At 44.2% G+C, this 27408-nt stretch overlaps 1 protein-coding gene across 6 annotated transcripts in view; it reads left to right on the top strand.

Annotated features, from left to right (window-relative positions):
- Nucleotides 1–26533, top strand: part of UNK (unk zinc finger) — a 46083-nt gene extending 19550 nt beyond the window's left edge. The window contains exons 3-17 of one of the 6 annotated variants that reach the window (XM_074607525.1): nucleotides 816–992; nucleotides 1431–1561; nucleotides 1692–1827; nucleotides 3395–3512; nucleotides 4515–4599; nucleotides 6495–6637; nucleotides 7939–7986; nucleotides 8885–9085; nucleotides 13399–13467; nucleotides 14171–14345; nucleotides 15488–15589; nucleotides 17078–17266; nucleotides 20270–20367; nucleotides 20904–21161; nucleotides 22098–26533. In XM_074607525.1, the coding sequence (XP_074463626.1) occupies nucleotides 816–992; nucleotides 1431–1561; nucleotides 1692–1827; nucleotides 3395–3512; nucleotides 4515–4599; nucleotides 6495–6637; nucleotides 7939–7986; nucleotides 8885–9085; nucleotides 13399–13467; nucleotides 14171–14345; nucleotides 15488–15589; nucleotides 17078–17266; nucleotides 20270–20367; nucleotides 20904–21161; nucleotides 22098–22253 (2086 nt within the window). In that variant the 3' untranslated portion in view covers nucleotides 22254–26533. Of the gene's footprint in view, nucleotides 1–815; nucleotides 993–1430; nucleotides 1562–1691; nucleotides 1828–3394; nucleotides 3513–4514; nucleotides 4600–6494; nucleotides 6638–7938; nucleotides 7987–8884; nucleotides 9086–13398; nucleotides 13468–14170; nucleotides 14346–15487; nucleotides 15590–17077; nucleotides 17267–20185; nucleotides 20368–20903; nucleotides 21162–22097 lie in introns of all 6 variants that reach the window. The other 5 variants (XM_074607523.1, XM_074607524.1, XM_074607526.1 and 2 more) reach the window with 5 other exon arrangements.
- The last annotated feature ends 875 nt before the right edge of the window (nucleotides 26534–27408 follow it).

The raw sequence follows: 27408 nt of genomic DNA, 5'->3' as shown, positions 1-27408 counted from the left end.
AGTCAAGTAAAGATCTTGTGACTACAGCAGAATGGAATAATCCCCCAGCCTGAAGCCTCAGTTTCAATACTTTCTTCCGTGTTAAAAGAGAACTGGAAGGGACTGGAAATGGGATATTTGAGGTCTTTGGGTTCTAGATCACTGGTTCATATCTGGCTCAAACTCACTGAACGAAAACTGTTGCTGTCTCGGAACCCAGCTGATTTGTATTTCTAGCTTGATGCTGCCATGTCTAAACTTTACCTGCTCCATCTTGTTCTTTTTTATTTCTCAGTGTAGATTGTTCTTTTTCTGCCTAAGAGGGGAAACAAAACATAAATTAAAATAGTAGTGTTGTAATTCTCCTTTCTTGTCCCGTGCTCTGCATAAAGGATGCATCTGGCTATAGATAGACTGTCGCAGCCCTGTAGGAGTACATCAGCAGGAAACAGTAACAGCCTGAAGTCTAGATGGGCTGCTGAGGAAATGGTATGTGCCATGTGATGTCCCTTCAATCATGGCTAGTATATCAGAATGCCTTGACAGTGTCCTTGCTCTTTTCCAGATCCCTGGCAGTCACTAGACTAGAATAATATAAGCTGCTGCTGGCTTAATAATCCATTTGTCTTTTTGGGAGGGAGACTATTATATACTCTGTAGTGACAGGTTTAGGGGTTCTGTGGAGCTTTGGAAGGCACAGCGTAAGAGAAAGCAGAGTTAGCAAAGGTGTTGTCAACTTGCAGCATCCTGTGATGGCAGTATGTCTTCTGGTAGTGTCGAGTCTGTCAGCTGTGTGACTAAACTTTGGCTGTTCTTCCACTCCTTCTGTACCTCAGGTGCCCCTTCTTGCACAGAACTACTGGAGACACAGAGAGGAGGTATCACTTGCGCTACTACAAAACTGGAATCTGCATTCATGAGACAGACTCCAAGGGAAACTGCACAAAGAATGGAGTCCACTGCGCGTTCGCTCACGGGCCCCATGATCTACGCTCTCCGGTGTACGACATCAGGTTGGTAGAGGTTGAGGCCCTGTATGAAAAGGGTGATTTCTGTACCTAAATGAAAAGTCAGCTGTTTGAAGGACAGTACTGCTTCAGTGTGAAACGCTTAGTGTTGGAGTGATGGTGGTATATCCCTTCCCAATAAGGCAAATCTATAAAATCTCCAGGGATGATATGCAAAATGGAGGAGGGGCGCACACTTTAAACCAGTTGTGCTGTGGTTTGGAGTCTGAGGGGGGCGTTCCAAATGGTGCATCTGGAATTCCCAGGGAGTGGAGAACATGAATTGCAGTTGCTGTTCGACTGAAGGTGTTCTGACAAAAAATGCGTGAATAAAATGCACTTACTTAGGAATTGTTACTATGCTCCACTATGTCAGTTTTTACACACATTTATCTGTCTCTTCACCTGCTCAGTCTGTATGTTCATTTAACTCTGTCCATGAAGGGAGCTTCAGGCGATGGAGGCTTTGCAGAATGGTCAGACTACATCAGAAGGTGGCATAGAGGGTCAGTCTGCAGTCGCTGCTAGCCATGCTATGATAGAGAAAATACTCAGTGAGGAGCCGAGGTGGCAAGGTGAGTGTCACTTAGGGTCTGTGGGGCTGGGGAAGTCTGGTATTTGTGAAGTGCACGCTCCTGTCAAAAACTTCTCTATAGTAAATGCAGATCATGGTCATCTGTCACTAACTGGTTGCTTCTTTTGCAGATACAACGTACGTGTTGGGAAATTACAAGACAGAACAATGTAAGAAACCCCCTCGTCTCTGTCGCCAGGGTTATGCCTGTCCCTACTACCACAATAGCAAAGACAGAAGAAGAAGCCCAAGAAAACACAAATACAGGTACCGTAGTCCTGGATATTCTATTTCCCAGCTGAGTGCTGAGGTGTAGTAGAAGTCTGTAATGAAGGATCTAGGATTTTGTCCACTAGGTAGGTTTTTGGTGTGTCTCCAAGGTGTGTCACACAGATGTGATGGACTGCTACTTCTGCTTAGGAGACAGGATAACTCATTAAATAAGGAGTTTTGCTATGTCTCCTAACAACTGGCTCTTGCTAAATTATGTTACAACTCTGGTTTTATGGCAAACAGACCCTGTGTCTGGCTTCCGCTTACCATGTAAACTCCTGCTTTAGAAAGCAGTGCAGGAAAAAGCAAAGAAAGTTTTAATCCCCATCTAGAAACAAACTGGCACAGCAGTGTTTTCATGGTAAAGGATTCAGAATCATCAAGCTGCTTGTTGTGTGTGCCTGGTGATGGGGATCGTGAGGCACAGTGTGACCAGTACTGTAGCTGGACATGCATTCCTAACCAACTGCTGAAGACTGTGCTTTTGAGGCACCAGGGTGTTCTCGTCACTCAGCTGTCTCTGGATTTTTCAGCATGCTGCGTCTCCCTGAATGCATTTCATCTAAGTTATAGGCCCTCATTTCCTCCAACACAACAGAGCTTTTGTTGTGGTCTCAGTGGGGCTTTTCCTTAGTTCTTTTTTGGAAAACATAAGAGCAGACCAGAAAGCCAGGAGAGAAAATACCATGGATGTTCTCACTTCCCTTCCCCACCCCTGACATTCACAGAAATTTTGGAATCGGCACTGAAATCCCATATTAAAAAAAAATAAATAAATAAAAATCAAAGGAACATTAATCCCAACGTCTCAGGAGAAAGAGAAACACTAAGCCAGTCTTCAGGCAGCAGCCATGTGCTTTCTGCCCCTGCCTGGGCCCTCTGGGAAGGGAAGAGGTGAAAGCTTCTCCCCTCCTGATCTCCACTCATTTCTGTGTTGTTTTCCCCACCCCCAGCTGATGTGGCTGCCTTTCATGCAAGCGTCTGCAGCTGCTATCTGCTTCCCTCTGCTGTTGTTTGAGGGAATGGTTAAGAGCATAAAGAGCAGGGGAAGTAGGTCACGGCAAAAATTCAGACCTGGGGAAAAAGACCCGTTCCTGGCTGGGAGAAAGAAAATGGATTTGCCTTTTCCCCAGTGACCTGACTCAGCCTCTTTTCCACATGGCCATACTATAACCCTGGAAACATACCACTGTAAGGGTATTATGTGTTTTAGGATTAGCCAATTAACTTATTAGCTTTCTATGAATGTACAGTTCCAAAACAGAAACCAGACCCAGCATCTCTGACACTAATCACATCAGCTGCTAATATTGTTAAGTTATGTTGGTTCAGGTTGTATTTGGTTTCAGGTGGAGAGCTAAGCCCTGTTTCTTTCATTGGGAAATTGGAAGAGGGGGAAGAAGGTGCAATAGCAGCAGGGTGGGGGCTGGGGAAGTGGCAGCCGGCCAAACAGATTGTACAGCTGAAGGCGGACAGCCAAACCTACCTCTCGATCGAGGAAGCAAACTTCAAAGCACATTTATGGGTCTGATGCATTTCTCCTGCTACCTTATTTACACAGATCTTCACCATGTCCCAGTGTGAAACATGGAGATGAGTGGGGAGATCCCAGTAAGTGTGAAAATGGAGACTCATGCCAATACTGCCACACTCGCACAGAACAGCAGTTCCATCCAGAGGTACAGTTACCTGCTCACTCAGTTTGGTAGCTGACTAGAAAAGCAAAAGCATTCTAATCTTATGAAGTAAATTAGTGTGCCAGCTGGGAGAGTATGTGGGCTGCTTGCAGCGTGGTCCTGGGATAGAGAGAAACTGCATGTTGAAAGTAAGCTGAAATTCAGCTGCTTGACAGGGGAACCTTTTCGTTAGGTAGGCCACATGGGAGGAGGTAAGAAAAGTAGGGGAAAACTCAAGTGTAAGAGTGGTCTCATGTATGGGTGTCCTTTTGAAAGCATGATGTGGGTTTACAGGTGAGCATACAGCTCCTGTTTCCTTGAGGAAAAAATCTTGGTTGATGATGATCACCCTAAACCGTAGACTCCCATGAACTGGTGCTAAAAACCACCAAGCTCTTAGTTGTGAGCGTGCCCAGAGCATTCCGATATCCTTACAAAAAGTGTAATTAAGACCTTGTCCTAGTCTGCTTCATGTTACAGTGTTGAAAAGCTTTGTTGGGCCTGTATCGGCAAAGTAACCATTGTCACCGCCTGTCAAACTGGGGGGAAGGGGAATAATCCATTTCCTACAGTCATTGTCAACGGTTTGTTATTTTCCTTGCAAACGTGTGGCTGTAGCTTTCTGTCCTCTTATCTGTCAGCCGTTTCCTACCTTTTACCATTTGCAATATCCATGGAGCTTCCAGTGAGACTGAGGCACTTTATGGCAAATGTGGTGACCTTTGGGTGAGCTGATGTGTGATGGGATGATCTTTGGGTGAGCTTAGCTGCGATGGGCATATTCCGGTGTTTCCCTAACTATAGTGGGTTTTCTGTTCTTTGAAGCAAAGCACTGAAATGGTCACCCTGAACTCTGCTGGCCTTTGCGCCTTTTATCTATGTTCCTACCTTGCTGTCGAGTCTCTCTGTAGTACTTTTGTACCTGAGCTGCCGGTCACTGTTTTTTTCCTGTTCATGTCTGGTTTTTTTGTTTTGTTTTTTTTTTTTTTTTTTCCCCATCCTTAGATCTACAAATCCACCAAGTGCAATGATATGCAGCAGTCTGGCAGCTGTCCCCGAGGACCCTTCTGTGCCTTTGCACATGTAGAACGTACGTGGGCTGCTTCTCTTGTCTTTCCTGAATATTTGAGCTATAGAGAGCTTCTGGCCAAAATAGATAGTTTAAAATATAGGGCCATTAAACTAGAGCTTCTGTGAAGGATTTTCAAAAAGAAAGTATTACCTTTGTTAATTCCTATAAAACCGTGCTAGTGTGGGAGGTGTTGGGAGAGCTGAAGGCAGTAGGAGTCTGTAGGGCTCAGCCCTTAGCTCTCACTGCACTGTCTCTTGAAGCACCTCCCTGTGTTCCCTCTCACTCGCTCAGTTCTCTCTATGTCACTTTGGGAGGACTGGAACAGAGAGAGCTGCTTCCCTTCTGTGCATGGATGAATTGTACCTAGCTAAGTTGCAAAGCGTTGTATTTTAAAAAGCTGAGCATAAAATTGCTAATTATAGATAATGTATTGATCCGTTTTAAAAATGAAATACTATTTTACTATTTATGAAGTTTTACTTAGAGTTTAAATCTTTAAGTCAGTCTGGAGAAGAAAAATATGCAGCTTTTTTTGGTCTGCTTTTCCTCAAATCCTCTTTTCTCAATAGCTCCCTGATTTATAGGGCATTATTTCAATCCTCACTTTGATCATCTGTAAACCAGTGATGCTGTTTTGGTTGTGGGAGTTCTGTATTCAGGTGGGTACTAAGATCCATAGAAAAATGGTTAGCTCCTGATCCTATGGCTCCTGCTGAGTTTCTGCACTCCAGTCTCACTCTCTTGAATTTGCAGCAATTAGAGCAGGTTACTCAGAAGTCAATAGCTTGGCTCCGATACTGACTCACTACGTGGCTTTGAGCAAATCTCTTTGTTATTTGATTATCCTTTGTAAATGGTGGAATTAGTAATTGCTGCCTTTGTCAAGGAACGGTGAGAGTAAATTCCCTCCAGGTTATGCAGTTCCTTTTATAGGCACCCTTGTTGCCAAGCAGCAATTATAGCCAGAGCTGTGGGCTATAAAGGCCCAAAAGACAGTAGTGCAACTCCACAGTATGATCTGGGAAGCTTAAGAGAGAATGCTAAACACTGTTTCTTTATCAAGATTTCAAACTCCCTTGTGTATAACATAGTATTTTTGTTTAGGATATGCCGCATTCCTACCAAAATTACTGCACTTGATACTATACTACTTTAAAGCCAGATAAACTGGCTATTCTGCGGCACTGAAGTCATTCCAACCTGGTGATTTCTTGTGCTGTCTTACGGAATTGTATCTTTTAGTACTTTCTTAGCAAAGTGAACACTGAGGGCCCAATTCAATTAAAATAATAGATGTCCATTTATTATATCTGCTCTTAGCATGAGTTTTGCTGATTGTTAGCAAGAAATGCGTTGAAACCAGTAGCTTAAAGATACCGTGATACAGGCATAGTGTCAGTTATATAGTTTTTGTAAAGATGCTGAGTAGTGTTATATGTAAATATTACGAGTCTACAGCACGTCTACTTTACCTTCCAAACCAGTGGCACTTTCTTTTTGTGGATGCCTTTATACGTACATTACTTTTTTTTGGGTAATGTTTTGTACTGAGTGCAGATGGAAACTTATCTCCCTCAGCTAATTATAATGCACCCATCAACGAAGAAAGTGCTTCTTTCAAGACAGCTGAATGAATAACACAATTCATGCAGGGAAGATAATTTTGGACCAGCTTTAATGGACTAAAGAGCAGCACAGTGGACAAGTGATGACAGTAATAATGTAAAGGAATATTAGATAAGTAGTAGCCATTTGCTAGATAGGATTTCTCCTAGCTTCTATGCTTGTAAGTAGATGCTTGTGGAATATTTCTTCTTTCAAGAATGTCTGGGTATTCTTGTTCTTAAACATCGTCAGCTCCATTGCAAATGTACAGCTTTGAGTAACGTTCCATGTGCTTTCATTTCTTCCAGAGCCTGCGCTCAATGAAGATTTACAGCAGTCCTCGACTGTGTCTAGCCCGACACAGACAGGCCCTGTGATGTACATGCCGTCAGCGGCTGGTGATTCTGTTCCGGTCAGCCCTTCCAGTCCACATGCCCCAGACCTTAGCAATGTATGTAGCACTCTGGGGAAGCTTTGTCCATATTTTATAAATCTGGGTTTCTCTGAGTCTCTGTACTTCTCTTTCCCAAGAAGAGAAATCTTAAGAATCCAAAAGCCCAAAGGATATCGCATTTTTCTTTTGGATCTCAGCTCCACACTTTTTAGAGGGATCTGTTTGTTTGGAACATACAATTCAGTGGCTTCAGTATTGTCCTCTCGCCTATAAAATTCTAAGCCTTCCTTTCTGTGCAGTTTGTTGATGTACTTTCAGGAAAGTGGAATACATCCGCACATGAAGTCCAACTCCTTCCTGTCTGGAGGTACATATTGGGCTTAGTTTCCAAGTACTCTAATTGAAGGCTGTGAGCCAGTAACGTCTAAAGTACATAACCACAATCGAGTTTGTTTACATATGTAATCTCAGAGGCTTAACCTGCGCATATTGTGTGTTGCATTATAGGATATCCTTGATTCCGTCCCTCTCCTACTTCTGGAGATAGCTAAGCTCTGTAATATTTTTAAGTAATAACTATGGTTGTTGATAGTACTTTATTTTAGTTGTACATACGAGAAGGGAGATCTTTAAATGCTGAACAGATACACACAGACAGAGAAGCCGCCCGTGGAATGCTAGATCACTTCATTTTTGCTGCGATTTTTTTGTTGTTTGTTAAGTCTTTCCTGTTTGCACTACTGGTGATAAGGTGTGTAACCTTTTCAAATGGTTGGTTGAGGTTTTGAGAAGGTAAAATGACATGATTTTTAACTCATTTGAAACTGGTCAGAAAGAGGTGAACTCATTTAGGACCTCTCTTTTCTCTTATTCCCCCTCCTTGAAAAGAGAAGCTGATAGTTTGATTTTATTAGTGCCAGAGCCAACCTAACAGTTCATAGCTCTCCTGAATTTGATTGCAGCTAGAGTTCCAAACAGATCTTGAAAAGTCTGGACGTAATATTTTCTCTCGCTGTGTAAAGCCATAAAAGCCAAACCCCCTTCATCTTAGGGATGTATCATCTAAATTCTCTGAAAACTGCGATGAAATGGAAGATATCTTCCCCTTAGTAGACTGTTTAGGTCTTTTTTTATCTCAAGCTCGAGTCTTTTAAACAGTCTTTACTAATCCTTGGACACGTGCCAAACGGCAACACATGTCTTTCTGTGACTTCATCACTCCACAGGGCATCTGCATGTAGCTTGCAAACAAATATGGCTTTGCTGGTGATCATTTTACATGATGAATTAATCAGAGAAAAAGGTCCCTCTAGCAGCCAGCCTCACGTGGCCTGTTCTGTTTTGTATTTGTACTGTAGGTGTGGAATAAATCAGGAACTCTGCCAACTAGCCCCACCTCCACCACAGTGAGTAGTATCTTTGCGACTGTAGGGAAGCGTGGACAGCAGAATGTCTATATAAAAATAAAATCAAAACATTGTAGGATGCTCCTTCCTTCTAATGCCAGCCCAGACTGTGCCACAGCTGAATCTGTCGTAGCAGTAGCTGTCTAAATGTTGTCTGAAGCAGTCACGCTTGCCAGTGCAGGCAGATCATTCCTTGTCCCGGAGAAATGGGATATCTGCATTGATCCATGTTGGTGCTTTCTCTAAAACTCATCCTAGTATCCTTTGCTGCTGTCTATGGCTTCATCTACAGTGCAAAACTAGCCTTGTTGCATGTGGTTGTGATCCCTGGTTATAGTCCCAGGAATGGACCTGTTGGAAATCCTTGGGTTTTTTAACGCAGTTGTTGATACTTGGCTTGTACCTGCATTAAAACTTTCAGATTTCCAACTGGAAAGCAAAAGATACAGTATTACACGTAGCTCAGATATGCTTTGTTGTCCCGACTGCCATAGCACGTTTCCAGGTTTCACACGATTGCTCAAGAGTGCAGACAGGATCCTCTGTAGCTTAAGGAAAGCGAAGAGAGTTTTGGTCAGGTTTGGAAATTTGATCAGTCGCATCCAAGGCCTCAGAAAGAATAAATGTGACTAGAGCTGTAGGTTGGCTTTTATAGGACTGCACTCCAGTACAAAGTAATGACAATAAAGCTATAATTGTGGGGCTGTGTAAATCTAGTATCTACTGGAACTTTTTCCTGGTTTTTAATTACTGTTTACCAGAAGCTTCTATGCTTGTGTTGACTGTCAGTATAATCGATGCACAAACAGTGAAGTGAATGAGCTCTTCTGTGGGATGCCTCTCCTCTTCAAGTCATTGCTGCTGGCTGTACTTTCCTGACACTTGTTCCTTCTATTAGATTCTTTGTAGGAACAGCAGTCTCGGAAGCCCATCTAATATATGTGGGTCTCCTCCTGGTGCCATTGGAAAGCCACACAGCTTGGAGACCATTGGTTTTCCACCAGACTCAGTAACGGCAGCTGGCAGCTACAAGAAAGCACCGGGGTTTGAGCGAGAAGATCAGGTGGGGGCCGAGTATTTGAAGAGTTTCAAATGCCAGGTTAGTAGGGAATATCGGCTGGAAGAGTTGGGGGGATGAGGAAGAAGGAGAAATTGCTGAGTCTGCGTTGAATGTATTTCTATTTTTCAAGGAACAGAAATGAGAAAGCCCTGTTCTTGTTAGCAGCTCTCAGATCTTTGCTGTTGCTTTCAGCCTCCTTTCCAGTCTCTTCCATCTTCCATCTGTTCTTGTCTGCCTAGCTGCCATCACGCACTCAGTTTGTACAAGTCAAGCTGCTGCTTGTTTTCCTAATCCCTCACAACTTCTGTCCTGTGTTGACCCTGGGTAGCTTCCACATATCACTTCTTGCTCTTTCTTTTTCCGTATTTAGGTCCACGCCAAGAGTTGCTGTTTCTCTTGCTGTATGTCTCATGGGAACTCATCCTTCCTTCTCTGTTCTCACTCCGAACTCTTACCTTGATCTCCATGACTTGTTTTGTCTTCTGTTTTCACCGTTCATTTCTTGGGTGTATTAAAAACATCACGTTGGTTGTCTCTTGCTTTTCTGGCTGTATCATTCTGATCCTTGACTCTGTCCTGTGGGTTCCGTATTAGATTTTAATTCCTCATTCTCATTTGAAGAACCCTCTGCAATCTTACCCAGCCCACATCTGTAATGACATTCCCTCTTACCCCTTTTGGATGTCCCAGTCTTGCCTTGCTGCTTCCTCAGTCTTCTCCTTCTTGGTGTCATGCCTTACTCAGACTGCTCCCTCAGCCTAGAACAGTCTCTTCTGCCACACATGAGCTTTTCCGCGGTCAAATTCCTATTGTGAATTTCCTCTCTTGATGTTACAATTAATATTTTCTCTGCACCATCCCTTCCAAGTCAGCTGAGTCCAACCCAGAGCCTGGATCTTGGTTTTTATTCCTCACTGGGTTTGTAAATGTAATAGAACATCTCGATTTAAGGGAAGGAACAGCTATTTTTATGAAGAGGTGCCTGCAAAAATATTTTGTACAAATCCTTTAAAAAAAAAATAATTATATATCTCATATATATATGAGATATATAATTATATATATATATTTACATATATATATATATATGTAAAAAGGAATAAAAATACCTGGTCTACACTGCTTGAAAACAAAGGTGGCAAAAAATGCTGCTTTCAACCTGGCTACATTTAGATTCTTGTCTGTAGTATTAAAGAAGCTAGACTTAGTAAGCTTATACTTCTGTGTTACTATTGCACTGCTGTGAGAAAACAGTGGAAATATCCCGTCCAGACAAGATCTTGCATAAAGTAGTTGGATTTAGAAGCAGACTCTGTGGGTTTTGTTTTATTTATTTTTACAACTTTGGGGAAAATATGACCAAACTGTGCAGTAGGACCCGTCTTGAACGCTCTTTAGTCTAATTAAAAGGATTTAGTGACAAATACAGATTAAGCTCTATGCATGTATGCTTTCTTATAAATGCTTCCATTGTCTTGCTTAACGTGGATGTGGCTTAGGAAATTGCAAATTGATGCAACACGTCTTTGGGGGTAAAGAGCAGACCATGCTGTGATCCTGGCACTTCTTGCGGGTACAGCAGCTTGTAGCAGTTGTTTAGAAACAAAAGAAAAAACATGTGCTCGTTCTCTATTGCCTCTGCTGCAAAGGAGGAGCGAACCCAAAGCCGAAGGACTGAGAGAACCCCTGTTTCCTGCCAGCAGAGGCAGGGTGCCAGGGAGGCCCTGCTTTGGAGAAAACGGGCAGCAAGCCTAAGCCGAGGAGAAAGGGGATGGAGCACGAATAGGGCTTTTAAAAGGAGGACCAGATGATGAGCATTTATGTCTCAAGTCCAGGATGTGCTACAAAGATACTGTATTCAGGTAGCTTCTTACTCATGTGGCTTTAATTAAGCAAAAACCTGTGTTAAATGACTGACATAAATAGTTGTTAAGATATAGACGGAAGTAATCACAGTTGCCTTATGCTAGGCTTCTACAGACAAAATTAGGTGTCTCATAAGCGTCCTGATTTAATTTTCTTTTAATCTATAATTACTTACTTTTTAAATCCTCTGTAATTCCCTTTGGCTGCAATAGGCACCAGAGATTCTCATATACCCTGTAAATTAGTCCAATAATTAGGCATTTAATTTTGTTCACTCATATTTGAAAACATAAGAGACACTCTGGCTCAGCTCTGCAATTCGCTTGTCATTTTTCCTCTGTAGAGTTAGTACAAATGGTTTCTATCTTATTAGAATGAAAAATGCACCTTCTGTGTTAATAGGTTCCACATAGTTTGTGGTAAGGCTGAGCCAGCAGTTAAAACTAAAAATACTTTTCCTGAGTCCCAAAAGATTTAGCAAGCCGGAAAAATGCTGGCTGCACTGGAAGGACTTGAGTGCCACGACCGGGAGGTGTTCCTACATCCTGACACACAGAACAGTAGGTTTGTCCCATGCTGGTCAGAAAACACTCAATTTCACCCATAATTTATGTCCCCTGTTTTCTTCCCTGACTGCAACAGGGTGAGCTGGAGAATTTCAGCCTGCCCTTTGCATTTCTGTCTTGACGTATGCCCTTTTTAATGTTATTCAGAGCTAAAGGAGACTGGCTTTAGTGGTGACAGTCCGTTTGCTCTATTTTTCACTCGTGTTACGTGAATTCAAGGCAGTGGGAATTGGGAGTAGCTTAGAAATGCGTTCAGTTTTTCTCCTCCTTAAAGAAAAAAAACCCTTCCAGTAAGACTTAACTGCAGCAGAGCCAGCTAGCTACATTGGCAGGAAGCCTCTCGGTAGGGGGGACATGGCTGCGTATGTGCCTTCACTTTAGCTGGTGACGTCTGTCAATAGCACATCTTGTGTTCAGATGAGTGTCAAACAGGGTAGGGATGTGTTGGATAATCTATCAGGCGTGTTATCAGACACACACAGATGCACTAACGTAACGCATCCTTTGCACACAAAGGAAAACAAGCCTGTGGTCTGTTCAGTGGTAGTTCTGCTGTATGTAAACGCGCTGTATGTTGTTCAGGGAAGCGTGAGAGAATGGTACCCACCACAGAAGGATCTTTGCATCCATATCTCAACTGCCTGTTTGCCAGGCTTTGGCCTCCCCATCTGCCCATAGGCATACAGTTGAGCAGAGAAAATGATTTAATTAAGTAAAACCAAGGGATGAATTCTTCCGCTTCTCTTTCGCTTGTCTGGTTATGTCATCCCTCTCCAGCCATCACTTATCTTTTTCGTAAGACTGTTTAAGCCAAAAAGTCAAGGCGGATCACTTCAGGTCAGCGTGGCGTCTCACGTGCTGCTGTTGTACATCATGCCTGAATCTCCCCTGTAGAGCTGGTGACTGCCTGCATTTGTGATAAAAACAATTGAGTGGACTTTATGCCTGGAATATATCTCTGATTCAGACTGGGGGGGGGTTGGAGAGCGAGTAAACGAGCATCCCTGACCCTCCGCACCTCTTTTTTTTGCTCCCTCTCTGTGCCTGGAGGGTGTGATTGATCTGCCTGTGCCTTACGCGTGTAGCAGCATGGGAGGAACAGACCGTTACACGCTGGCAAACTCATGAGGCTACTTCCTTCCCAACTCTGGTTATTGTGGCTCAGAACTGACCGAAGTTGTGAGGCAAGAGGGTTGATATCCGTTAAGGATAGAGTGCTGGAAGGTCCTTGAGCTGAATTTTTAGGTTGGGTAGTTGAATTCTAAATGTATGTTGGCATTCTGTGCAGTCTTACAATTCCAGACAACCTTGTACTCACTGATGTTTTATAGCTTTGAGCTCTCTGTGTTAATGGATGGGGGAAGGATTTTATTATTATTTTTTTTTTAAATCAGTTTTGATGATGTTGCTTTTAAAATTGGTTGGTTATCTGTAGTTTACTTTGCAATCCTAGCTGAGAGCTGGAAAAGTTTGAGGGAAAACATAATGTACATACTTTGTTTTTCCAAAGCTGAAAAATGTTTACATAATTTAAAAATATAGCATGCCTCCCACCATTTCTGGCCCTTTTTTTAGATACTGATAGGGCCGATGAGTTATTTATAGCAAGGCAAAATAATTCCTTTTTGGTATTCGTTCTTAAGATGTCCTTTGTGCTAGCAGAGGACTTTTACGTTTGCCTTCAGTGCTGCTATTTGTGACAAGTCTTTGCATAACTCTAGGGGTGATGTCTTTGTATATAGAAAGCAAATTATCTGGGGTGTTTTCAGTTTGCTGTGCTTTCCCGCTCTCTGAATTCTGTAGTACCCAGAGCAGGCTGTCAGAGAGGAGGGGACTGTGTTTCCCATGGCTTCTCCAAAGCCATTTTTAATTTTGCTTCTAATCCCCGTGCTTATCTTTTGTTCTGTTTCTTTACTGCAGCAAGCAAAAATGAAGTCCCACTCACTGGAACACAGGAGCCAGGAGCAACCTTTGTTACAGCCCAAACAGGTACGGTACTGCTAGCAGGGCTCTGAACCTAGCTCGGTGCTCACACCACCACAGACAAGGACACGAGAAATCTTTCTGGATCCAGACAACTCTGCAGGGAGTAAATGACAGTCCAGACACCATTAGGGATGCTCAGCTGGAGGGATTCCTTTATGAAGGTGGGATGATTTGCTGGAGGTGTTATTTTTGAATGGCTAGACCTGTGTGAATTCAGGATAGATTGATAGGCCTGGACCATGCTGGCGAGAGTCTCCAAATTACAGAAAATTGAGCTGGAACGGATCTCTGGAGTCATCTAAGTTCAAGGATTCAGCAAAGAGAATTTAATATCAGGTTCTAAGTCGTGTGCTGAGCTAAGTCGGAGTGAGTGATTGTGTGACCCATCCCTATGATTGCATGCAACCTGTGGGTCACAGGAGTTAATTCTGGGGCAGCCTGAAGGATGTTTGTGATACTGGGGGGGGTGGGAAACACACACACGACGGATGGAATGGAACAGAGAACAGTCGGCAGAAATTAAAGAAAAGCTGTTGATCTCTCCCCCACCCCCAGCCCAGTAGTGCACCAGCCATCTGTCAGGTTGGAAGCAGGCAGGAACAGGTTTGTTGCTGATCTTTGGCTCATTCCTGCATGTTTCTGGAGGGATTCTTCTGTAAAGATGTTTTATTTCCTACCTCTTTCCCTTTTAAAACTCTTGTTTCAGGACATACTGGGTATTCTCCCAGTGGGGAGCCCACTGACATCCAGCATCTCCTCTAGTATCACCTCCAGTCTGGCTGCAACGCCACCAAGCCCCGCCGGCACCAGCAGCATCCCAGGCATGAATGCCAATGCCCTTCCTTTCTACCCAACCAGTGACACCGTTGAGTCTGTCATAGGTAACTTTGCCTTTTTTATTTATGCTAATAGGGCTTCCTCAGACGTGGATCACCAGGTATGAGAATTGGAATAGCATGGGTGTTCCAGTGAACTCCAGCTTTTCGTCTCTGTCAGCGTTGGCAGATTCCTGAGGCTTTTTCTGTGACCGTGACGCATATGATGTTTTCTGCAGGTCATTATGGATGAAATTCACCCACAGGACCAACAGAAGGCCTCTGAGCCACTTACTCAGAATGTCAGATGGTGTAAAGGGCCTTAGTTTTAGGTTTGTCACAGTGACAAAGAGGTCTTGGAGTAGGCAGGAAATCACAGGGGCATTTTCCACAGTTACAACCCCTTACGTTCTAAACGACAATCTTATAGCGAGGGCTACCACCAGGTAGATTGTAAGGACTTGTCCTTCATAGAGTGTAGGACAGAGGCCGTAAGAAAAAGAAGACCAGGAAAGTCCAGAGAGTGGAATCACTGCTCTTAGATGGGCACAGGGTTTTTTTGGTCACTGGTTTTTCTTTTTTTTTTCTTTTTTTTTTTTAATCCAACATTTCTGAGGTGATCTCACTAATTTGTTAAGAATAATAATAGAAACGAGTGGGCATGTGTGGGATGGAATTATATCGATCATGATTAGTGATGAGGCACGTTCAAATAGATAGAAAACTGCAGGCATTCATAAGCTTTCTTTATTTTACCCTATCTTTGAACCTCAGAGATGTTTTTCAAGTGTTCCCTTCTACTTCTGTTTCTTTTCTGAGTGGCTCTTCAGCAAAGCAGGGACAAAGCACAAGCCAGACCCAGACATGTCATAAGCCAGCGTTACTGCATATTATGGACAGAATTTAAAGATCAGTTTGGGGAAGACTTATGGGAACTGCTGTTATTTCATCAAACATCTGTTTTCTTATAACGTTTGGGAATACTTTGAGACAAAAAGAAATCGGATCAGGCAAAACCTGAACTGAAAAGCTGCCCATGACACTTCTGCCAAACCATTTAAGAACAGCGTTGTGCAGGGCGGAGAGTAGGGCCGTGCAGACTGACAAATAGAGAGCGGAGGCTCCTCTGCATGTAGGCTCTTTGGGCCATCCTATCTCTTGAAGTTGTTGGTCCTTTATAACATAATTGGTACCTCTGTGTCTGGCAGAGTCTGCCTTGGATGACCTGGACCTGAATGAATTCGGAGTGGCTGCCCTGGAGAAGACATTTGACAGCAGCACAGTGCCCCACACGAGTGGCATCATGATAGGTACATGAAAGCAACAGAGCTTTCTTTATCTTCTGCCAAGCAGTGTTGCCCAGTCACCTCAGTGGAGCCAGCCCAACAGAGCTCTAAAACCAGTCCCAAAATAACATTGGCTAAAACAGTAATTATAACAAACTCTGGGAACTGCTGAGCATCTTTGAAGTGAAAGCTTGCCCTTATTGACTAGCAGAGCTGAGTTCTTGCCATTGGGCCCAGGTGTCCTGGGGATGTTTCTTGAGACTGAATGGGACTTGCTTGATTTTTTTTTTTATTTTTTTATATTTTTAAAAATGTGTAAGTAGACTCTGGAAGGCATCTGATACCTTTAAAAACAGGCCAAAGTATAACGATTTACATCTTAAGCAGAAAACTCTCTCTAGCAGTAACAGGAAACTCACTGACCTGGTAATGCTATCCATCTGTCACAGAGCGTCATCAAGGTCTGCTGATTTGATTCCTGTAATGTCTGTATTATTTTAATACATGGAGGTGGGCTAAGGCCTCTTCTACCTGTCTCTAATGAGTGTCCAGGGAAAAACTTTTTGGAAGTGGTTGTAGTTTCTGGCTACCCTTGCTATGTAAAACAGGTTTTTTGAATGGGAGCTAACTTTGGTTGTGTGAAGGTTTCCAAGGGAACCACACTGCCTGGAGTTGTATTGAGGTGTAGGAAGGGACCTGTGGAAGGAACTCTACAGACTATCGCTTCCACTTCCCTGCCAAAGATAAAAGCCCGGTCGGGGAATTTGCTGTGCATGTCTGCTGATAGCCCTGCTTCTGCTGCTACCCATCTGCAGTGGGTGAGAGATCCTCCTCACTGCTTTTGCCTCTGTTCACGTCAGGTCTGGGTGGTACCTGGTGATCTTCTAAGAAAGGAGGTCAGGAGAGAGTGGGGAGCAGGGCTGACATCTCCCTCAATCTGTGTGGCAAGCAAAATGACCTCTTGTGTAAGGGAAGTGTGATGTCTTTGGAGGCTGGGCTTTTGTTTATTTAGCGTTTCTTATTACTGATTGATCCAGGCTCTCAAATATGTCTAAAATGATTAAAGCTAGACACTGATTTTTGGTGGTTAAGATCATGACCTGACCCAGCGTTAGTCTCTTCTCACTACAGGTTGTTTGGAAGTATTAAAGGCAGAGGCACTTATTTTTAGAGGTGAATTTTTCATTACAAAGTATTTCACCGGATACCAAATTCATCTTCTCCAGCCTGATAGGGACTGAACTCTGCTCAGAAAACCTTCTGTTGCTTTGGCTGATGATAGAGTAGTCCGTTGAACTCTGGAGGGTCTTAACCTACGTGGATCATGGGACAGCAGCTTCAGTGCTCCTCTTAAAGGCTGAGAAGGGAATGAAACGTGATAAGGAGCGGAGGGAATCCTGAGGGGCGTAGGGAGGAGAAAGGGAACCTTGATGCCTTCTGCTCTGAACTCCTGCACTGTGCCCATACTTCACGGTCATACATAGCCATCCTCTCTGTGTGTTCTTTGTCCAGGTGGGAGTTTGCTGCAAAGTTCTGCTCCTGTAAATATCCCCGGGTCCCTTGGAAGCTCTGCCTCTTTTCACTCTGCCTCTCCTTCTCCACCGGTCAGCCTCTCATCGCATTTCCTTCATCAGCCCCAGGGACACTTAAGCCAATCAGAAAACACGTTCCTGGGGACATCAGCTTCTCATGGATCATTAGGTAAATGCACAGTGTGTGTGTCCCATGTACATGCCTGTCTGTGCCATGTAAGTATTTTCTTTTAAGTTAGCTTTAATTTTAATGTATTATTTCACTGCTGCCATTTGTATTCTTTTCTTCCCATGAGAACAGCAACAGTACTAGAAGCTGCTTTACCGAAAATCGGCTAATACTTTGTGAACAAGGGAGCATTTCCCTCTGCGTCCCATGTGTGTAGGCTGAGAAAAAGGGACAGATGGGTCAAGTGACTTGCTCTGCTGATGACTTCCAGGGAAAAGAGCTCTGCCTTTTCCTGCCACCAATGCTATGTTTTACGTAAAACTTAGAGTTGGGTCCTCAGTTTGCTTAGTTAAGGGGGAAATTGCAGTTTGCCCTTGGGACTCCTTATAGGTCAGATTGGCTTCTGGGAGCTCTAGAGCAGACTTGGGTCATCGTACTTTTTTTTTCCTCCTGTTTGGCACCCTGCACCCAGTTTCGCAGTATGGACTCTGCAAAACGTTACAGTGTTCCAGCATTGTCCCCTTTGCTCCTTTTTTCTTTCCCTCTCTTGAGGATCCGTTTCCTGTACAAGGGACTGTGAAGGGAAGAGAAATTGCTTGAAGCTTCAGCTGTATCAGGCAGAACTCGAACTGAGGGGGCAATTCTATTTTATTACCCTGATGCAGGATTACCTTGAGAAATAAAACTGTTTGATGGGCTCAAGGCTACTACAGTGATGCTCGCTCTGCTGATTTCTGTCCTAGTAACACTAAATATTAGTTCTCTCTATTGATACTAGATGTAAATGCTTCTTCAAATTTGAGATACGCTTTAATCTTTAATATTCAGCTTAACCTAATAAAATGATTACATGCTTTTGTGATCTATTTCTGCATGCACTTATCTGTGTAACTGCATCCCTTGTTTGCGTAGGCCAAAACCATGCTTCCATGCCTCGCGGTTGCTATTCGTTTGGCTTTAACAGTTTTTACAATTAAGGCAATAAGGAAAGAGACCTCAGAGGGCATCTCTGCTATTAATTAGTGTTGAGGCTGGCTATTCATCCCAGTTTCAGTAAGAAAAGGAAAATTTGCTGGTAAGGCCTGCTTTTAATTTCAGAAGAAACAAGTTAAGCAGTTATATTTGTCTTGACTATGTAGTTATACAAATAAAGCCAGAGAAATGTAGGAAATTCACAAATGCACTTAAATAACTTATTTTTAAGAAAAAGTTAGATATTTTCCTGTAATAAAACAAAACCATTTTTGCTGAGGTTTTGGTAAAATATTTAAATAGTAACCTAGCAGTTGGGAATCTGGAATCTCTCTATTCCATGTGACTTGCTGAATGAACATGAGTTAGTGTGTATGTAGTGCATGTAGTTATTGCTTATTCGTATTGCAATTAAGGTAAAAAATACCTAGTCCTGGGCTAGCTCCCACTGTGCTAGATGCCAAATGTGCAGAGAAGGCATTCCTGACCAAAGGGGCTTGCTACTTCAAATGTGACATGAGAACAGCAGGTAGAAAGAAGGGGTATAAAGAACTGACAAGATAAGCTTGGTCAGCATTACGGTGGAATTTGTGGCTCGCCAGCATCCTGCTTAGTGATAGATTCCTGTTCAAGAAAACTGGAGTTTTAAAAACAAAGTGTGAGTTGGGATTCCATTAGAACTTCTTGCTTTCAACTGAGCACGCTTCAGAGCAGCTGAAATGGATCTATGGTAAGTGGCTTGAGCCGGCAAAGATCCCTTGCTGCTCTGCTAAATGACTTGTTAATGCGCCTAAGCCCTTAGTTAAGACAAGTTACTATTTTTCACCTATATTTTTTCGTAACTGTTTGTGTCTTGACTGGTACAAAGTAGACATAAGTGGGGCTGGGTTAGTGAGAGGCCACTGGCTTGCTTCCAGACACAGACGGTTCGGCTGCTCTAAGACCGGAATTATTAAGTGCAGCTGGATTTGTGAACGTCCACAGCCAGTGGTGAGCACCACTAAATGAAAATGACTCCTACATCAAACTGGTGCATGTCTGTGTCTGTAAGAGTCCACATCGCTCAGTAGCTCTGTCTTGGTATGAGCTTCTCCTACTAGTTCTTCCTTGAGTGCAAAGTGTGGATGCTTATTTTAAGTAAAAATAATTTTGTTATTAAGAGTACAAGCCTTGGAGTCTGTGGAAAATAGCCAGTTTTGTTTACAACTGGTTTTCTACTACTTTGTCTCCTAAGCCTTGAATCTCTTCCTGAAAAGAGAAATTATTTGAACAAGCTACAATAGAGAAGTGGTTAGTTAGTTGTCTCTGGTGCCAGTTGCTAGCTTTGTGCTACAACTCTGCAGGGGATGAAGCTGATATATATACTATCACCTCCATGTGTTTATAAACAGGGTTTTCCAGTTAGTGCTGTTTCTTGCATATGCAAAGAGTAATGACGTTGGTGCGTTTTAGTCTCGCTGTTTGTGAGGTGAGACCAAGCTGAGGAGACAAAAGCAGAAGTTTTCTTAGGGTGTAGTGTGAGAGGAGGCACCACCTGGGTTGGTTTGTGAACTGATCCGTTCACCAACGCTGATGGCTGTGCTGCACAGAAAAGTGGGAAGGTAGTAAGCAGTTCAGAGGTTCTTGTATGAGAAGGTGGATTCAGGCTGAGAGTCAGCTCTGCTCTAAAATTGATGCTTCTAAAAACAGCCTGGTTCAGAGGTTGCCTCCACTCAGTTTCTTGGGTCCTCCCTGTATCAGTAAAGATGAAGCCTAATGGTGTAAAACATCCCCTATAAAGTCCCTCTGTGATGGGACTCCTGGGTCCTGGGGATGAAAGTAATTCTTAAGGTGATCTTCTCTTTCCTACGTACACATTTTTGAATCCTGGATTTCACAGGGGTAGGGAGGAAATGGGGAAATTGCCAGCACCTGTGACATAACCCTCTCTATTTCCCTGTGAAACAGGTTTAAATGGGATGAACAGCAGCATATGGGAACACTTTGCTTCGGGGAGTTTTTCGCCCAGTACCTCACCTGCATTTCTGTCAGGTCCAGGTGCTGCGGAGCTGGCACGGCTACGACAAGAACTGGATGAAGCCAACGGCACAATAAAGCAGTGGGAAGAGTCTTGGAAACAAGCCAAACAGGTACTTGGGCAGCTCCTGGGAAGAAGGATAAGGGAGTAGGAGGGTGTCAGCCGTTCAACAGGAGCTTTCCAGGCAGTGAGGTGATGGGAAGAGCTGTAGGTTTTACAAACATTCTCTTAAACATTGTTATTTTTTCTTATGCCTTGGAAAGGGGGGATGAATCACTGTTTGATGTGTTCAGGTGCTGGATGTGCAAGGCCAGGTGTCATAACAGATGCACTGAGGTGCTTCACAGTCTTTTAGATCTGGCAATTGACTTAGATCCATGACAATTTGCCGGTATGCAAAGTTCATCCTCTTAATGGTGTGAGCCAAATATGTAGAACCGCAGCCCAACCAGATGGGATATCTGGAATGAGCAGTGCTTTGATGTGAAGCTCCGAGGATATTTCAGAATTTGGGAACAGGGCAGGTTGGACGGAACACGCTCCTGGTGAGGAGTGTATGGAAATGGCCAGTTTTACCTGTGATTCTCTATTGGAGCCTGACTGAGTTTTCAGACTGCTTCGTTTAACCCTCTTTGTTGGAACTTGTAGGCTTGTGATGCTTGGAAAAAGGAGGCAGAGGAAGCAAATGATCGCGCCAACACAGCTAACATGGAATGTGAACTGGCCCGGGAGCAGAGGGAAGCCTTGGAGCTGCAAGTGAAGAAACTGCAGGAGGAGCTGGAGAGGATCCACACAGGCCAGGACCCTCAGTTTCTGCGCTCCTTCTCTGACCTGGAAACACTCTCACTCTCTTCACTTTACACACTTCAGAAACAACTGCGGGCAAACCTGGAGAAAGTCGATAAGGTGAGTGCCAGAGATTTGCTGGGCAGGGCTTTGCTCTCTCTGCTCCTACAGATTGCAGCTTTTTCCCCTTTTCTTTAATACAGCCAGAAATCAGCAGCCTCTCAAAGCAATTCCATGTGGATGTAGCCAAAGTGAGCTTTAGCCAGCTTACAGGAAAATACCTACCTCTTCTTTGTGCCTAAAGTACAGAGTTTAAGTTAATCCAAGCTGCTCTGTTGAACCTGAAGGTCCTAAAAGACATCATGCTGTGCTGCTTTGCGTTTGCTTCTGAAGATGAATGGGGGGACGCTGCAAGTCCTTCCCCTGCTGCCTCCCTGCTGTTCCCAAAGCTGCGTAGCACAGGATGGCAGCCCCTTTGCTTTGTGACTTCGATGCTTATCATAGAATAGAGTCACAGAATGGTTCGGGTTGGAAGGGACCTTAAAGATCATCTAGTTCCAACCCCCGTGCCCTGGGCAGGGACACCTCCCACCAGCCCAGGTTGCTCCAAGCCTCATCCAGCCTGGCCTTGAACCCCTCCAGGGATGGGGCAGCCACAGCCTCCCTGGGCAACCTGTTCCACCGCCTCACCACCATCACAGTAAAGAATTTCTTCCTAATATCCAATCTAAATCTACCCTCTTTCAATTTGAAACTGTTACTCCTCATCCTGTCATTACACTCCCTGACAAACAGCCCCTCCCCATCTCTCCTGGAGCCCCTTTAGGGACTGGAAGGGGCTCTAAGGTCTCCCTGGAGCGTTCTCTCCTCCAGGCTGAACCCCCCCCAACTCTCTCAGCCTGTCCTCACAGCAGAGGGGGCTCCAGCCCTCTGATCATCTTCATGGCCCTCCACTGGACCCGTTCCAACAGGTCCATGTCCTTCTTGTGCTGAGGACTCCAGAGCTGCATGCAGTACGCTTGTGCTTATGTTTTGCCCTGTCCCCCTCTTTTTCAGGCGGTATTTCAGATGCAGTCAGTGAAATGCCTTAAGTGTCAGGAGGAGAACCGGGTGGTGTTACCGTGCCAACACGCAGTGCTGTGTGAAACGTGCGCCGAGGAGGGCGAGTGCCCCATCTGCCATCCCAACAGGCCCCATTCTCTCCAGTCGTGACCTTCCAAGGACACTTGTTCTAATCATATCGTATAGGACTTTTTAACTTTATACATACGTAGATATATATGTATGTGTACATATATATATGTATGTGTATATATATATATGTATATATGTGTGTGTATGTGCATGTTTGTGTATGTATATATATATGCACACACACGCACATACACACATACAACAAAAATTAGTTGCAGAGCACTTTTTAATATTTTACATCCCGTATCTAAACTGCCCCTCACCCGTGCCCCACTAATTCTAACTCTTGAGGAACTTTGAGAGCTGTTTTTAATACAGATCAAAGGGCCATTTGCAAAGAGTCTGTGTTTCTCCTCTTTTCTATTTAGGTGATAACAAATTTTTGACTATTTCCAGAAGGATTTAGAGTGGGCAAGAGGGGCTTCCATGTGCTTTCCAGAGGAAGAGTTGAGATCACAGGGAGGATCAAGGTGGATTGAAACGACTCGTTCATGTCTTCAGTCTCCCTTCACTTTCACTGACCCAGCTCGGTTAAAGCTGTCCTCCCTGATGGAAGCTCTGCTGGGTGCCTGCCTGGTGGGCCTCACGTTGCCGATCTCTGAATGTGCAGGAACTTTGTCTGCCATTTAATCAGCAAAGTTCGGTTTTTAAAATTTTTTTTACACTCTTTGTATATTTGTATGAAAAGAAGAAAAGGGGGGAGGGGGGGAAGTATTGGACCTAGAGCAAGCCAAGCCCCAAAATTCAGTGAGTAGTGTTCATTGCTGATACAGCTAACGTGTTCCAGGTCTGAGCAGCCTTAGAAGTATTGCCCTTGGGTCAGCTAAAGCCCTTTATGAAAGGAATATGGATGCACAGATTAGTTGTCTCCAGGCACCCCTTTGTCTAGAGACTTTTTACTGTTTCAGGCCAGATTAGTTTTCTTTTAGCCAGAGGGACCTGTTTCGTAGTCACTGCTGAAACGCATGAAACAATTCCAGGTAGTCGGGACGCTTTTGTTGAACAGAGTTGATGTTTCCTGTGTCAGCACCTCCAGGATGGGTTATGGAATGCTGGGTCCCAGAAGCCCTCATGCTTCATGATCACGTACACCTCTGGTGACAGAGAAAGTCCAGCGTGACAAAGAAATGCCACCAGTTTAGACCATACCGGTAGCTGAGCTTTCCTGTGACTTTCTTTACCAGTGTGTCCATTAGGTTTTTACATCAGGTGGATTGCAGTAACCTGCTGGGATCTCAACCAAAAGGCCACTCAGTTGACTAAACATTTTTATTTTGCACAGGGAATGGTGCCTGTGCTACCCCTCCCTGACCTGGAAAAGCACTGGAACCTCCAGCAGCCCACTGTTGTAGGAAAACTGAATTTTTACCGGAGCCTCTCAGAAAGCTTCATATTTAATGCAAAGACATAATTAGGTTTGCTTCCATAATTCCACCTTTCCTTTACATGGAAGGGGTTAATATGCATTCCCAGATGATCTCTTAAGTGCAGCTCTGTGTAGTTCTTTTTTATGTTTTTCCCATTAACTTGTTTTTGGGTTTTTTTGGTAAAAATGCTTTTTTTTCCATGTGTATTTTATTGTAACTAGCATCAGTTTTTTTAATTTTTTTTTTTTTTTATGGAGAGACACTGTTGAGTGATTATCGTGGCTATGTTGTTTGGGTATAGCCTTTGAATGTCTGTGCCATGGGGCAGCACATCTGCCTTGGTCTGATCTTAAGGAAAGACCTTTTATTAAGATACGTGAACATTTCTTTTTTTTTAGGGGAAAAAAAAAAAAAAGAAAAAAGTGGGGGGGGGAGGAAGAAAAAGCCCAATTAAGATAAAAAAATTTACTAAAAAGTTTTTGTAACTAACTTAAATCATAGGAAGTAAACTCTTGAATCAGGTCTTTAATATTTATAAGAACCGGAGCTGATCAGCCTGTTTTGGCTATTGGTTTGTAACACTTTTTATCAGCGTGGTGGTTTATCCGCTCCGCGGGGCTGGTCAGGGTGACGCTGCCTTTGGCCAATCCTCTGTTTTCAGAACTTTCCGGCACCCGGCTGCCTGACTGCATTTGATTCCCCCAGGGGCTCTTCACTTTGTCCCTTCTCTTCAGATGAACCGTGTCCCCTGAGGGCAGCTCAGTCTGTCTCGGCGGGACACTCATTCCCGGTGGGATGCAGGGCTGTCTGGTCTAGGGGGAAGAGCGATGTGCCCCCAGTTTCTGGGGCGATACACTGCTTAGGCAGGGGGCTACGAGGCAAATTCCAGACCAGAGAAAGCACGTTTTTCTTCCGTTTTGAGTAAAACAGTTTTTCTGTTTTGAAACTTATACTGAAGGACCAAAGAATTCAAAACTTTCCCCTGTTTGTGGCCGTCAAATTTTAACTTTCCCTTGCCACACTGGCAGAAGAGCCTGAAGGAATTAGCACTAGCCCCTTCCCTTGCCCCCAGCCCAGCCTGTCTCAGCACTCTCTTTGCACAAGCACGTCGCCTGTTTCTCGCTTTCCTCTGGTTCTCTAAGAAACACTTTCTAAATTTAGGTTTCTACGAATTCGTTTGCTGCTTTAAAAAAAGAAATAAAAATATCTGAAATGTGAATTACTTTCTTAAGCATCAGATGGAAAAGAGAACTTCATCTTTGACTATTTTGTGAATATGTTGGGGGGGGGGCCAGTCGTGTGACAGTTTTGTACCTGAGTGAGGTGAGAGCAGGGGCAAAGGGCAGCGTTTCTGACCGGCTGCAGCAGTTGTTCCCGCCTGCCCCGCGCAGGGAGGATGAACTGCGCTCGCAGCACTGTGTTTAAGGCTTAGGAGTCTGGGGTCAGCTTCTGTATGGTGTAAAAAGAGTCTTGTCGAAATAAACCTGGTGCTAATATGTACAGCCCCTGTAATGTACTGTCACGCTTCCTTTTGAAGCAGGAACTCCCTTTTACAGGACACGCAGTAACACATATTTGGCCGAGTCACGCTTCAAAACGGAGTTTTGGTCCATGAGGCTTTCTGCTGAGCAGCCCATGAACGTGCCTGGGTCCTGCCTCTTCACACAGACTCCTTATTGGATCATGCCGTTTTCCTCCCCAAATTTTTGGGAGCGGCGGAAGCGTTGACCTCGGGGACTAGTTGTGCAGATCGGATGCTTCTGAGCTAAGAGCCGGGGGCAGGGAGTCTTAATTGTGCTGTGAAACCGCAGCATCTTAAAGGTCACTAAACTTTTAGGTTATTATGGAGAACCAATATAGAAGCAGATGGCTCAAGACAACACCAGCCTGGGTAGATAGTTATCAAAAAGCAAGGCTAGAGCTGTAGAGGATAGCCAGGAGCTGGAGAATTTTGGCATCGCTTTGGGCTAACAGGACCACTTTCAGATGAGCTCCAGCCTTAGCTGCTGTAGCCACGTGCCAGCTGTGGCGTAGGAGGGACCGGGGGAAGTCTCCGAGCTGGAGCACAACGTTTTCCTTAAGCAGATTCCCTTCCGCCAAAGGGGAATCGCTGCAGCTGATCCCCTGCCGAAGGGTTTTATACTTTCCGTACATCTCTGAAGCTGAACCTGAGCCGCTTGCAAGGCTTGTGCAGCTGAGACGATGAAGAGAAGTCCTTCCCCTGGGAGGAAGCCCGTAACACTGAATGGACTCAGTAATTCATTGCTGTTCCACCAGCCTCCGAACCTTCTCTCTTTCTTCTTTTCCCCCATCTGAGAAGGAAGAATATTACCAGTGTTTTCCTCCAGAATTATAATAATCCTTGGAGCGATGGCCAACAGCAAAATAGATGTTACTGATGTAAAACCTAGTATTTTAAAGGTGAAGTATTCCTGCAAACTAGTGACTGCATCGGAGAGGTTTCTGGGGCTTCCCCACTCCGTAGTTTCCAATGTTAAAACAAAATAAATACAGTATACGTTTTAAAAAATAATAATAATACACACTGCAGTATTTCTGGTGGCACTTCTTGACCAGTCTCTTCCCCGCTTTCCCCAGGAGGAAGGGCACTGGCCAGAAGCGCCCCTAGTCCTTGTAGAAGTTGGCAGAATGGTGATCGGTGGTGTGTAAAACGTGTTGTTGATTCCATGTATAGAACTGTGATTTCAGCTGTCGTTCTCTCGTACTCTGTAAATATGTGTTTTGGCTGTCGGAAACCTGGTTTAGACTCTTTTCTTGGCAGAGTGAATTTGCATGTGGGGCTGGAAAGAACTCAATCTGTGTCACAGTTTCCAAGGGCAGGATGGATTTTTTCTTTTTTTAGAGGACAATAAATTTTTATTTTTTTGCTAAGAAAAAAAAAATAATATAATAAAGCAGTGTGTGCGTGCATGTGTGCCGGGGTGTATGTGCAGCCCCATGCCCTGCTCTGGGGCTTGGGGAGGAGCGGAGAAGTCTGTGCGACGGAGCCCACAAGGGAATACATCTCTGTGGCCAATTTTGCCTTCTGCCTTTAACACCACCAATAATTTCTTCCTGAGCTCCCTTCGGACTCAAACCCCTGTTTCGGGGGGGTTTGCCCTTCACCTTTGTGATGGAGGCGCAATGGAAGAGGGGGAGAGTCGTTGCGGTTTGGTTGGGGAAGGGCTGAAATTCCACTGGAAATGGTAGAACCACAGAGAAAAGAGTGTTTTGTCACCCAGATTCTGAGTCTGGACAAGAATTTCTCTCTCGGCGTCTCCCACAAGAGCCAGGCTGGGGGCTCTCCCTGCCCCCCCATCCTGCGGGGGACACCAGCATTTACAGCGTCACACACAGAGTTTCATCTGTTGGCACCCAAAAGAACGCGCCTTACGTATGGATACAAAAATTACCTTTAATTTTTGGTCTAGTTAATGCTTCAAAGAGGCATCACCCACTTGCCCTTAGTCCAATCACAACAATAATCCAAAATCGCCCAATGTAGATGATTAGTAATGCAATAAAACTGGTAGATGTAAGTGCCTGCCCCCTTCCCTCTTGTGTTGAGGGCAATCTGCCTGTGTTGGGGTTCCTCACCAGGGTGATGATGATGATGGGGATTTCTTCCTCCTCAGGCTTGCCTTTGCTAGGAGCTGGTTTTGTGTGCCTCAAGCCATATTTCTTAATGTTTAGGCGACTCTCCTTCTGGTCCACAGGGCGAGTTACACTCTGATTGTTAAAGGTTTATTAGTCCTTTCTCTGTAAAAGGTGGGAAAAGACTTACACAACTGCCTGGAGCTGAGCAA

This window comes from Larus michahellis, chromosome 14, assembly GCF_964199755.1.
Source record: "Larus michahellis chromosome 14, bLarMic1.1, whole genome shotgun sequence".
Taxonomy (NCBI): Eukaryota; Metazoa; Chordata; class Aves; order Charadriiformes; family Laridae; genus Larus; species Larus michahellis.
This window is presented reverse-complemented; position numbering and strand designations above follow the sequence as displayed.